Source organism: Sprattus sprattus, assembly GCF_963457725.1.
Source record: "Sprattus sprattus genome assembly, chromosome: 13".
In the NCBI taxonomy this organism is placed as follows: domain Eukaryota; kingdom Metazoa; phylum Chordata; class Actinopteri; order Clupeiformes; family Clupeidae; genus Sprattus; species Sprattus sprattus.
This window is the reverse complement of record NC_137911.1, coordinates 10537657-10551029: the sequence shown is the minus strand read 5'-3', so window position 1 is coordinate 10551029 and position 13373 is coordinate 10537657. Positions and strand designations below refer to the sequence as shown.

The 13373-nt window shown below is 44.5% G+C and overlaps 1 protein-coding gene across 1 annotated transcript; it reads right to left on the bottom strand.

Annotated features, from left to right (window-relative positions):
• Nucleotides 1-3341: 3341 nt before the first annotated feature.
• Nucleotides 3342-12593, bottom strand: lrfn5a (leucine rich repeat and fibronectin type III domain containing 5a; the record flags this gene model as incomplete). Its single annotated transcript, XM_080849882.1, has 2 exons — nucleotides 3342-4437; nucleotides 11206-12593. The coding sequence occupies 2 exons, from the start codon at nucleotides 12591-12593 to the stop codon at nucleotides 3342-3344; spliced, it is 2484 nt and encodes an 827-aa protein (XP_080706008.1).
• Between the last annotated feature and the right edge of the window lie 780 nt (nucleotides 12594-13373).

Here is a 13373-nt window from a genome sequence, read left to right as displayed (position 1 = left end):
ACAGTGCATGTCAGTCCTAGCACAAACCACAATCCCCAAAACTCACACTTCTCACATGTGTTGAAGTGCACTTACACTTTCACATAGGCCTATACATTTGTCTGTCTGTAAGAGCTGGGGATTTTTCCTTCGCTGTTGCCATTAAATCTGACACATAAAGCATAATTCTCTTGGTCATTGTGATCTTCGATGTCTCTCCATTCCAGGAGTAATACTTTAACCTGCACATGCAAGCCACATGTGTCATGCATGTTTCTTTCACCTTAATGGAATCTCCCTGGCTGTTATCATGCCTCTGTCTGGGGATAGTATCAGGAATTAGGAGTTAGTTTATTTAACATATTCCATAGTCAATAATTATATCTCATCCTTAATGGTAATTGTAAGTATATTTGAAGAAACATCGAAGTTGATAGCTCTCATGTATATTCTGGATTTGACCACATGGTCAAATTTCCTGTAAGCTGATTTCCTGAATAGATTTTAGTCCTTGATCACTGTGGGAATGCTGACACCCCTGTGTCAGTGTCCTCCATGAATATAAAGTATCCTAGACCTGATGTCTCCAAGATAATAATTAGCATTCAGGTATCCACCCCCCCTTACCTTCCTAGGGTTAAAAAGAGCTGATCTCTGTAGAGACAGTTAGTGAATAGAGACTAGGTGAACCTCTAGCAGGAAAGCACAGTCTCGTTCTCTCCCTTGATGCGCATCATTGCAAGAACAAAAAACCTGACCATTGAATTCTCCATCACTTTGACTGAGTCTCTGATAATTGGGATAAAATAATATCCTTTTACTGGATTGTGCAATGAATGAGGGTGTGGACAAATTTAACTCGCTTCACTTGGAAATCAATGCACTTGTTTGCTCTCCTCTGAGACGTTCTGGCATTCCCACTCCGCTTCATCTGCTCCTTCCCTGCCACCCTTTCCTCCTCCCTCCTCCTCCTCCTCCTCCCCACAAGCTGGCACATGCTCATTAAGGAAAGCTTCCCCACAAGACAACAAGATGATTGGGTGAGGGGAGTGGGGGAAGAGGCATGGAGAGAGAGAGAGAGCGCGAATGAAACAGACAGTGTTTGTATGTGTATGTGTGTGTGTGTGTGTGTGTGTGTGTGTGTGTGTGTGTGTGTGTGTGTGTGTGTGCTGGGGGGGGAGGGGGTTGTCTAGAGGGGGTAAATAATTAGAAGTTTGGCTTGTTAAAATCTCATGGCTGTCAGCCACCGTGTTCAGATGCTATGACACACAATCATACACACACACACACACACACACACACACCTACACACACACACACACACACACACACACACACACACACACACACACACACACACACACACACACACACACACACACACACACACACACACACACACACACAGCCCTAGAGGAATGAGTCTTCCTGCTCATCCATGGAGACGGGGAAGGGGTTTCAGTAGCAGTGTATGTGTGCATGTGTTATAGTGCGTGTGCGTGCATGTGTGTGTGTCTATGTGTGTGTGTGTGTTGACAACCGCAGGTGGTGGCAGTGGTGGGGGGTGGGGCAAGGAGGGGTTACACGTGTTTCATCCCACCCCTAACCCTAACAAGGAGCATATGTGGAGGAGGAGAGGGTAAGATCCTCCCTAAAGCTACTTACCATTAAGTGTTTACGGCTTAAGGAGACCTAAAGAAGGTCATCAAGGCTGTCAAACACTGTGACAATCAGGCTGTTTGTCCCATGATGACTCTCATACCAGTGTAAGAGCGAAAACCCTAAGTATAATCATTCTGTATGTATTTAGAGACAATCTTATCGTCACCTGTCATTGATTTGTAGACAGAAATATCAGATGACCTGGCCTGGTTGTTGGTTGGCAGGTGGAATTGATCAAATGTCAGGAGTAAGAACTTTGGCTTCTATGGACTGGTCATATTGTGAGGGTCAAAATCCGTTTGCAAATCCATCGCTTTTCACAATCCCCCATGGACAACAGGGACAAGCAGTGTGTTTTCACTGACACAGACAGTCACTGAGCATTTTGCATGCAATCTGTTCTCGCTTTATATAAATCTGTGATCTGCCCCAGCCTGTTGAACCCCCGCAACTGCCTGCATATGCACTAGCTGGCTTAGCGCTTAGCACTGATCGAAAAGCAAAGGTTATAGCCTGGCTCTCTGTCCTCTTTGCCCCCTGCACACTATCACTCTGTGATAACTCTCACAGCTGGCCTAGTGTGTCTCTGTGGTGTGGTATTAACAGAGGAATGAGCTCAAATGCTTCCATCTTCTGACGGCTTCCTGTAAAATAAGACCACATTCACATTGTGCAGAGTACCATATAACAAAGAACAGGAGGAAGCCATCCAGATGACATCACCCTGCAGCTGTCGCAGATTATATACATTAAAAACAATCAAAAACACTGGTGGATTTTCTTATCGGAGGACCTTGTCAGACAGTATTGTGTGTGTGACATCACTGAGACACCAGTTTTGTGTACTTCTTTCTTTTTCTTTCTTTTTTTTATTTTACACAACGTAACAACACAGCAGATGTTGTCATCCTGTACATGGTTTCATAGCCTTTAAACAAAGGCAGTATCAACGTCACTGAAAAGAATACTTTTTTTTTTTCTTTAAAAAATATGAATTTAATAACAGGTCCTGTGATAAGTCCTTTGATAATCGTTCTTATTTTGTAAGTGTGTGTGTGTGTGTGTAAGTGTGTGTGTAAGTGTGTGTGTGTCATTATAGTATGAAGGAAATGTTTATTTCCTTGAGTAGAAAGGCTTTTTGTGAAATCTTTCTGGTTCCTCTTGACGCCACAATTCCTTGATCTGTTCCTTGATTTGTGAAACTCATTTCTTGGTTGGTGCTTGGCAAGAGGACGACTGTTATGCAAAGGAAGGCACCAATGCTCTTTTTTTCTCTCTTGCCAAGGTAAGTAGCGAAAGTCTAGGTACAGAAAAAACGTGAAAGGATTTATTTTTTCCTCCGGTCACTGGTTTTGAAATGGGGGTGACTGTGAGAAGTGCCGAGGCTACTGAACTGTGGCAACAGTGCCTGCAGAGAGGTGATCCCAATAGAAGACAAAAATCGAAATCAGAACAATGGATTTGATTAGTCAGGACTCATCCGACTGTTTTTCATGAAAATAAAAAAGTGACAGAAAATAGACAAATAAATCCTTTGAGAGGAGAGGAGAGAAATACAAATAAAAAACACACACACACACACACACACACACACACACACACACACACACACACACACACACTTATTTTCATAGCAACGTACATACATACGTACATACATAAACATGAGTTACACACTGTCATTGGTCCCACTTTTTCATTCACACAGTGCTTTCAAGAATCCACTCTGCGCTGGAGTGAGTGGCCCTCCCGCCTTCCAAATCCGGATTTTCCAGCTGCAGCAGCATCCCGTTCATGGATAGGCTCCGCTTGGCCGACCACACGCTGCTGAACTTGGTCGAGCCAATGTAGCAGTGGTGTTTGGACAGGTCCTCGTTGAGAGAGTATCTGCGCTTGGCCCTTGTGCCCTCCACCGGAATTGTCAGGTATTTGGAGCCGGAGGGCCTCTGATGGACCCTGCGGAGGATGGGCGTGTCCTTGAAGCGCGCTGGGGGCAGCTGGGGAGGTGGGTGTGAGGGGCCGGGGGCGGCCACCAGGGGTCCCATCGGGGGCTGCTGCAGGGCAGTGGAGTTGTTGCGGTTGGTGTTCTGCGTCTCCGCGTTGAGCAGCACCTCGATCTGGGGCTCAGGGCTTTTAGCGCCATTGGTGGCTGCGCCAGAGGAGGCCAGGCCGGGAGCGCCTGTGTGCTTTGGTGCAGCGCCCTTGCGCTTGCTCTTGAGCGTGCCAGAGGAGCCTGCGGTGGTCCAGCCCTGGCTGAACTGGGAGGTAGTGCTGGAGAACTCGGCTAGAGACGTGGTCTCCGATGAGTGTGTCAGAGTATCCGGCGGTGGGCCCTTCTGGCTGCCCCCTGCTCCGTCTCCTCCTCCGTCACTCCCCCCGCCGTCTTTTCCCCCCGTGGCTCCCATGGCCTGCTTGGAGACGGACGGCGTGACGGTGCAGCCCTGCGACTGAGCGCCGTTGGTCTGCGAGTGCACGTTGGTGGTGACCATGCGGCCCTTGGCCGAGTCGCTGCTGTTGCACACCTTGTAGCGGATCATGAGGATAATGATGAAGACGAGCACGGAAGCCACAATGATGCCGCCGATGATGATGATCATGGTGCCGCCCAGGAACTGCGACTGCATGAAGTGGCAGCGCAGGTACTCGGACTCAGTGGTGAACTGGACGCAGCCCACCACACGTGTTGCCGTCAGCGAGGTGATGCCGTCGTCGTAGATCGCCAACACGCACAGGTCGTACTGGGTCCCTGCTGCCAGGTTGTTCACCAGGAAGTTTTTGCTCGTGGGAGGGATCATCCTGTGAGACGCAATAAGAAATAAGCAGCTGAATGAGAGACAGTCAACAGTGGAAACCTTTATGTACACTACGTATAAGCTGAGCAAAACCACCATTTTTCAGCAGGAAAGCACCTCTGAAAAAATAAATGGATTTATCTGGACAGAATAAGTACTATCTAAATGTTACACTGATTCTATAGATAACTTTGACTTATATCAATTGTTTAGACAGGGAGACATTTGCTAAAGGTTAGGCATACAACAGCATTGCCTTGGTGCAAAGGGATGACTCATCATGATGGCAGCCAAGACACATAATTCATGACTTCCTGTGCCTTGGATCCTGAGAAACTTTAAAGGCTTTAACTATCCACTGAAGTTGTAGTTGTGAGGTTAAACACTTTTGAGATACTTTTGAACAGCCAAACACTGCACGAATACAGGTCAAATGTCAAAAGATTCGAACACCACTATGACTTTTGAATCCATGTCATCGATGTTATTAATACAACACCATATCATTTTTTTTTTTTAATCTACAAAGAGTTTTTGAATCTGCCGACTGTCACCGACTTATCTCCACCGCCTCCTCTCTCCCTGCTAAGGGAACATTTTCAGGAGTTTTGCATGTGAGTGGTTAGCACAGCGGGGCTGCAGCAGATCCACTCTGGACATGCCGCTCCCTTAAGTTGTCCTCAGGGCCTGTATAACTCTCAAAGGGATGTTCCATCACCGTGAACAATGCTTTCCCCTTATCAACGCTGCCCATACTCCACCTGACTCTGCCTTCATCCAACCCACTGTGCTTAATACATCCAAAAAGAGAGGAAAGGGAGGGGAGGATAGGGGTAAGAAAAAAAATTGTTGAATTAAAAAAACAACTGCAGTGTTGTTCAAAAGATGGCGGTGCTTTGCAGAAGTGGGCTGCTTTTATTCCCTCTCAGTACGGTCCTACACAACTGTCCCCACTTTTATCAGGCTGGTAAGTGAATGCGGCTGCCTGGGTCTAATTTCGCTCTCAGAGCACTAAAGAGTTACACTTGTTAGTGTACTTCCAGGCTTTTATCTGACTAAGCCACGCTAGTGAAACGCAAACATTATTGTCACAATGCTTTTACCAACCTGGCTTATTTACAGCTTGTCTCTATTTTCGCAACTGAACATTTTTACGTGTAGGACTAAACAACAAGGAAGAGTGAAATGCATTTTTATCCACGCAACCTTTTTTTTTACGTGTGTTTTGTTCTTGTTGAAGTATGACAGGATATTGAATAAATGGGAGTTATTAAGGATGTTAATTGGAAAAAAGTTAATAGAAGAGAAGAGCATAAATGCTGTGTCAGGCAGGCTTCGGGCCAAAATGTATACTCTAATCAAAATGTCCTGAATCCCAAAAGGGTGTAGATTCCCAGCAGAACAATAACATTCTGTTGTAATTAATAGGACAAGTGATCGTACGGTAATTAAAAAAAAAATTCTAAAACTTTGCACCGTACTCCCCCGTCATCCTCAGGAGATGTGTTCAAGAGATTGCATCTATGACTGGTAAAAGCTGTAATGCTCTGTTGTTCGCTGATAAGCAAACCGAAGCAGCACACTCAATCATGGGCAAGTCAAGCAACGGCTGCATGAGCATGATGGGAAGAGAGAATAGGGGCATAAAGGAGGCAAAAAAGCGCGCAAGCAAGCAAGCATGTGTGAGGGCATCCATGCACACATCCATAAGCAAAGCCATGAAAATGCATGAAAGAATGAGAGTCTTATTTAGGCACAAGCGTTCAAAAACAATTCATCCCGTGTGCCGCTCCATTTTCCCCTGGCTTGAGCGAAATGGCTGACAGTGTTTGCATGTTTGTCATTAATTCATAAGCACACTCACGCGACTGAATTAAATCAAACAGCCAGTGACTGCTTTCTCGACGCGATTACCGATTGTCGTTCCAGTCCAGACTTCAGCTCTGACATATGATGGCAAACTCTGTGATTTTGTCTCGCAGGAAACATTGTAAATAACCCAAACAAACAAAATGTGTTGGAAGGGAAGTAAGTTGTTGACATACAAAGCCCTCATACCCATAGCATACCGTTCAAGACAATAAGCACTCTCTAATGCACATCACGTAGCTTGCCTGTGACAGATGGTTCAGGGTTTCAGCACACAGATGTGTTGTGCCTTGTTGTGAGAACGCAACATGATAATGCCAATGATCTCCCAAGTTTGGGAAACACACATAATCTGGTTACGGTGACAGTGCCAACATAAATTACTGCAGGTTATAATCTCAGATGATCAGTTCACTGGAGCTAAGTGTATTAGTTCTGATCTGTCTGTTATAATGCCATGACAACATAAAGAGAACACAACTCAACCCCCAAACTAAACAGACTCCATAACCCCACTCCTAGCTGAGAGCAGGGGCCTATGTGCCTTTGTTTTACATTGTATTCATCTGGCTATTTATCATCTTTGCATAGAGATGCACACCTCGCCTTGACATCCTCCAATGACAATCTATAGCAGTAATCAAATATTTTTAAACACTTTTAGGGACGCTTAAATGGTGGTATTGTGTACTATACGGATAATGTGTGTTAAGGGAGTGTTTTCTAGTTTGCCCATTTGCTTCACTGATCGCAGTGAGAAAACGGCAGTGAGATTAAAGAGCACTGGCAAGTATTAATGCTTTCATAAACCCTATTAGTAAATATTCCCATAACAGAAGGGTGGCGCTTTGCCCTGTTAGTTGAGAATCCATTTGGAAATTTCTCGATTAAACATCACAATATCACATTTAGATTAAATGGCCCAATGTGTTTAGTGGGATATTAAACAGAGGGCCCAGCTGTGGTTTTTGCTGGGTTATTTATTTATTTGTTTAATGTGGGATAGAGCAGCCATATTACTTCTAATCCTACTGGGAAACAGACTTAAGCATCACCACCAGACAGGCTTGTTTGTGAAACTGGGCAAATGGGAGTGATGTTTTTTTCCTCATCATCTTCTTCACCTTCCCTTGTTTTATTTTTATCTCCATCTATATAAATCTCCTTGCTGCTGAACTTGCTGACTGCTATTTTGGCCAATCTCCTATCTATATGCTCAGTGAGAGAGTGGTGTCTGTCAGGCACAGGCAGCCGTAAAAACTGGCGTTATGCTGAAGTCTCTGTTTACAGTGTGGTTGAGTATCAGGGACTCATCACCCAGGCAGGAGCACAGCCTCCTGCCCACTCTGACTACTAATCTAACTGTGAGGTACAACTCCACTCACAAAATCATAAACGGTCAATAAAGGATGAATCCAAAATAAGGGATTTCTTTGGTGCTGTTGTTCATGGCCTAGAGGCAATTGCTTTGTCTTTGATAAAAATGATGTGACTGTTGCCAGTAGGCAATAGGGATGCACCCGAATACAAACATGTTATTCTGGAAAACATGAATAATGCAATGTTAACAGATAATTCTTCTTCCAGAAAATGCACGTTATGGTCCGGAAAACAAAGTCAGCTCTATGACAGACACGTCTGTGCATCAACCACTATGGTTCTTCAAATCAATTAATAATGTTGTGGATGGACACAAGATAAAAAGTCCATTGTGTTTGCAGACACACGTTGGCAGCAGTTGAGGCCTTGTGTGAACTGGCAGCATATCATTTTGGTAAGACAAATCAATGATCATTATGCCATTATCTGTAAGAAACATTCAAAAAGTTGTATAAATAAGTTAAAATATGCTTACTCTGGCAATCAATAATAGCAGGTCTACAAAACATTTCAAAGCTAAATTTGTAATGGTGTTACTGTCAAGCAAGGGGAAAGCTGAATAAAGAGAGAGATGAAAAGTACAGTATGAGAATGTGGAAATATATTTCATAATTAATTATATGGCAATATCTGCAATTTCATGCTTTGAAAGCACCACAATCGCATTGCCAATGAATGGGCCTATTAGTTTAGACAATACAAAATTGGCCGATTTTACGTGATGGCGATATAAATAAAGTACAATTCTGGCATTCTATCTGAATACAGATTCAAAAACAGATAATTATGTTGGTTGAGCAGACACATATACAGATAATAACGTCACTGTGCACCTTTAGAAGGCAACATGGAGAAATCACTATCACAAGTTCACTGTCTGCATTATCTCACTTAGACTAACTGCTTGTGTGTGGTTGTTTTTCTCCATATTTAACACCATGGTCTGTGGTTGGCGAACTGACCCTATAGGCTACTTAGCATGGAATGTAAGGGATTGCAACCATTTGCGCTGCATGCACTAAGTTGATAATGGTGGAGAGGCGAAAATGAATTAATATGCAAATGAAACTTTCTTCACGTGTGCTCAAGCTATGTTCTGCTTTTTTTCCTCTACGTTTTCTCATCACATCTCAACTTCTTTACATTTAGTCATTTTACATTCAGCGTGTGCAGTGTATGAGCTGTGGGAATACATACAGCAACTTCTCTGCTCATCCTTAATGGAAAAGCTCTCTGTGGCTCTCATTTGCAGGCATATTTGCATATATATTTATATCCTTTTTTTTCCGGTGGCGCACATACTTTCATCTTAAGACACACAGTAGAACCCTTTGATTTTCACACGTCTGTGCAGTCACCATGCAAGAGCTCAACCTATTTGAAAATTCTCCTTAAGACTGTTTTTTGGCTTTTTTAAGACTGCATGAAACAACTCCCTTTGCCTTTTATTCTTTTCTATAGAAAGTAATCCTATGGGGTAAGCCTCCACGTCAAAGGCAACCGCTTGTTTTCACCGCTGACAGGCTCATAATGTTATTATAAGTGCCTGACAGCATGGAAAGAATCCCTAAAGAGATAGACCTGTGTCTGTTTACCTTAATAACTGTAAGGAAACTGTAGAAAATGACTGTTTCTACCATCATTGGTTCAGCTTTCTCGGTAGAATGGAAAGGTAAACAATTGTAGCCCAATATGTCTGCCCCAAAAGACCATTAAACAGCTGCAGCACATTCAAAGTACTGCTGCAAGTGTTTTATCCAAGACCCAGAGAACAGAGCACATTATTCCAGTTCTAAAATATTTACACTGACTTCCAGTTAGTTACAGAAAAGACTATAAAGAGCTGCTTTAAGTCTTTAAATTACTGAATGGTTTAGGCCCTCAACACATCTGTGATACAGTATGTTTAATACATATAAACTGGAAAGGGTAAAGCAGCATTGAACTGTGATGCTGCATACAAATATAAGAAACTATCAGAAGATTGTACATGCGTCCCAAATGTAAAAATGTATAAATTCAGGTTTTCAAGTGTCTATGATGCCTTACTGCACCTCACTTGTAATGATCTTTTAATTATATTACTATTTGAATTACTACTTTATGGACTTTTTACTTTGTTTTTAATGATATGATGTTTTATCTTTTCTTTTTCATCGTTTTAATTATATATTTTTCACTTTGTTGTTATGAATTCTTTGGACGTCCCTTTTGCTTTTATTTACGTAAAGCACATTGAATTGCCTCTGTGTATGAAATGTGCTTAATGAATAAACTTGCCTTGCCTTGCCTTGCCTTGCCTTGCCTTGCCTTGCCTTGCCTTGCCTTGCCTTGCCTTGCCTTGCCTTGCCTTGCCTTGCCTTGCCTTGCCTTGCCTGCGATCCTCCCAAAGAGTCGGGCAGAGGGATCTGGCCCTCCTAGGAAAAGGTTTGAGGACCCACGCACTAGACTATAATAATGTGATTTGCCCATCACTGCATTCTACTGCTTGTAAAGCACCTGTGAACACTTTGTCAATACTTTCAAGGATGTAAACATTTCACACTTAAGCATTTCCCACTGCAAATAACAGAATAAACCGAGGGTTGAAGTTGCCAACTCAGGTGAGCAAATCAACTCCACACAACTATCACTCTCAAAGAAAGCTCTTCAAAGCCAGAATTTGTGTGAGACATGGAAGAAAGGATTGATTTCCTTGTGTCGCCTTTGTCTACCTAGGCAGTAGAGATTGATCCCCAACTCTTCATTAGATAAAACACAAAAAGTGATGGATTAATTAATTAAGTTACTCAGTGGCGGTATACTTTTTTTCTTTTCCATTTGGCTCCTGTCACTGTTAATTGTTAGTGGCGAGAGAATCTACTGGTGTTAGTGTCTTGGAGTTATTGAGGAGTTCGAGCTTCGATGCCTTCTAAAACAAACCCCATAGTGTCTCAGAGATGGGAGGATGTGTGCATCTTCAAACCCGCCTTTTGCTGTTTCTTTCTTCTTTTGGAAGATGAACCATCAGAATAATTTTCTATCTGGAAATTAAATGAATTCATACTTTGTCTATTTTACATACTTTGTGTATTGTACATACTTTGTGTGCCAATTAATATGTGTGTGTGTGTAAGGGGGTGCATGTGTGCCTAAATGTATGTGTGTTTCTTCTGCGGGTTTGTATGTGTGCCTGTGTGAATTCCAATAGTACGGTTGTTGTATAACTCCCTTGGCACCGTGTCATTATTCGGACAAAGGCCTTGGTCATTCTTAAACTGTTTGGCAACCGCAACGAGTTCTGCTTGTTAGGTAAGCTAATTGTTTCTATTGGCTTTCTTTTAAAAGAACACTTATATGGGCACTCTGTGCCACTAGAGCCTGAATGGCCAGATTTATGAAATGCCATCTCACACAACTTCAGCTCAACAGTCATCAGTGGTAGCGGTTCAAAGCCTTTTAGTCAGTGGCATCTAAAAACCATTTAGATTTTGAAAACTACTGAAGTCATTTTAAAACCTACAAACTGATATTTCCATCGTACCTGTAAACCAGAGAGTCGTCATATGTGCCATTGTACTGGATCTGAAACATACGAATGCCAGGGATATTCCTCTGGAAATTGAACTTGATCAGTGCGGTGGAGGATGTGGCCTCCGCTATGACCACCCTCTTGTCTGGGCTGGTCTTGACGTCGGCCGTCTGGTTGCTGCCATTGGCCCCAGCCCTGGTGGAGGTGGAGATGTCCGAGGAACCGGGGTCGGACTCCTGGATGTTGTTGGTGCTGTTGGTGATGTGCGGCAGCTTGATGATCATCAGCTCAACGGTCTGATGCGCCTCACCTGCCGGGTTGGATGAGATGCAGGTGAAGGAGCCTGTGTCCTTGACGGTGGTGATGGTGATGTGCAGCGTGCCATTGGCGTAGACCACTGTGCGCGAGGTGTTGGACACCAGCTTCCCCTCTGGGGAGATCCAGTGGATGGCGGGCACGGGGTCGCCGCGGGCCTTGCACCTCAGCGCCACCTGCTGGCCCTCCAACACGCGCATCTCAGGCGAGTGGCTAATAATGAGCGGCGGCTCGCACAGGAACTCTTCCTCAGGGATGGACCAGAAGTACCGCCCGGACAGGTGAGTGGGCGACGCGCACGTCTCCAGGTCGTCCTCGCGGCTCAGCCGCCGCAGCCACAGCAGCTCGCAGTTGCAGTGCAGCGGATTGCCGCCGAAGCTGAGAGCAAACATCGTCGGACTGCTCATGCCTGACGTGGCCAGCACCTGCGCTCGTTGGAACAGTGGGTCCGGCGGCAGCTTCTGGAGCTTGTTGGACGTTACGTCCAGCCGGTTGAGCTTCTGCAGCAGCGAGAAGGTGCCCTCGGGAATGTATTCGATCATGTTGTGGTCTAGACTGAGCGTGTGGAGGCTGATCATCCTCTGGATGGCCTCCCAGGGGATGCTCTCCAGGTTGTTGTAGGAAAGATCCAGCTCCTCCAGCGCCAGGAGGTCGTTAAACGCCCCCAGGCTGATGAGCATGAGCTGGTTGTTGTTAAGAATGAGGTGGTGCAGCTTGGACATGCCGCTGAAGGTGTCGTTGGCGATGCGTGTCAGCCGGTTGCTGTTCAGGTGCAGGGCGCGCAGGTTTTCCAGGTCGACGAACGCGTGCGGCGTAATGTAGCTGATGGTGTTCCGCGACAGTGTCAGGTCCACCAGCCGCGTCATGTTGGCAAAGTCTTTCCGCTTGATGGTGGTGACAAAGTTGTCGGCCAGGCGGAGTTCCACGGTGTTGCGGTCGATGTTTGGTGGGACGAAGAGGAGCCCTTTTTTGGCACAGAGGGTGGCAAGGTTGGGCGATAACCATTGACACACACAGCGCTTTGGACAAGTGTGGGCCTTCACTGCCATTCCAATGACGAACAGACAGACCAGCAGTTTTTCCATTGTAAGTCAGGTTTTAACACCTGCAAAACAAAAGGAAAAACAGAAATCATTAATCACAGTTGGAATTACGAAACAGCCCATAATCAATCTAGAGTGCACTCATTTAGCAAACAGATAAGCAGCAGATGCTTATGTTAAACATTTTATAATATTTTATTAAAATATAATATATAATAATTTTATAAGTATTTAGCATTAATATCTCCTTTTCGTAAGCACACATCATCATTGACCGAAGTAGACAGTAATGGTAAAATAAAAATCTGTGTGGCTATATGCATATTTCCCTCCGATAAAGCAGGACAAATATCCGTGGCCATTCGCACCAAAACCAATTATTTCAGTATGTTAGCACATCGCCAGACACAACGACGAATATTGTGCATTCTGCTTGCACATATGCATGCTCATTGATGCTTTCATTGAAGAGGTCTTCGGTTTGGAACACAAACAGAACTTCATCCTCTCGATTTCTGCCTCCTTCTCTCTCTCTCTCTTCCTTTGTTTCACTCTCTCCCTCTTCGCTCAGCATAGATTATGTGACTAATGCTTCTCTCTTCACGCTGGGGTCAGTCACTCTGAATTTGAAAAAAACAAGAATGCGGGGGAGCGGAGAGAAGTGAGAGAGAGAGAGAGAGAATGGGGGAACGAGAATGAAAGAAAGAGGAGAGGAGAGGAGAGGAGGACTCGTTTCATAACGCTCCTCTGTGAATGTGGGTGGCGGTGGCACGTGGCCCCTGCCGACCTGCGGATATCACCGTCGCAATTATGCTAGAGAAA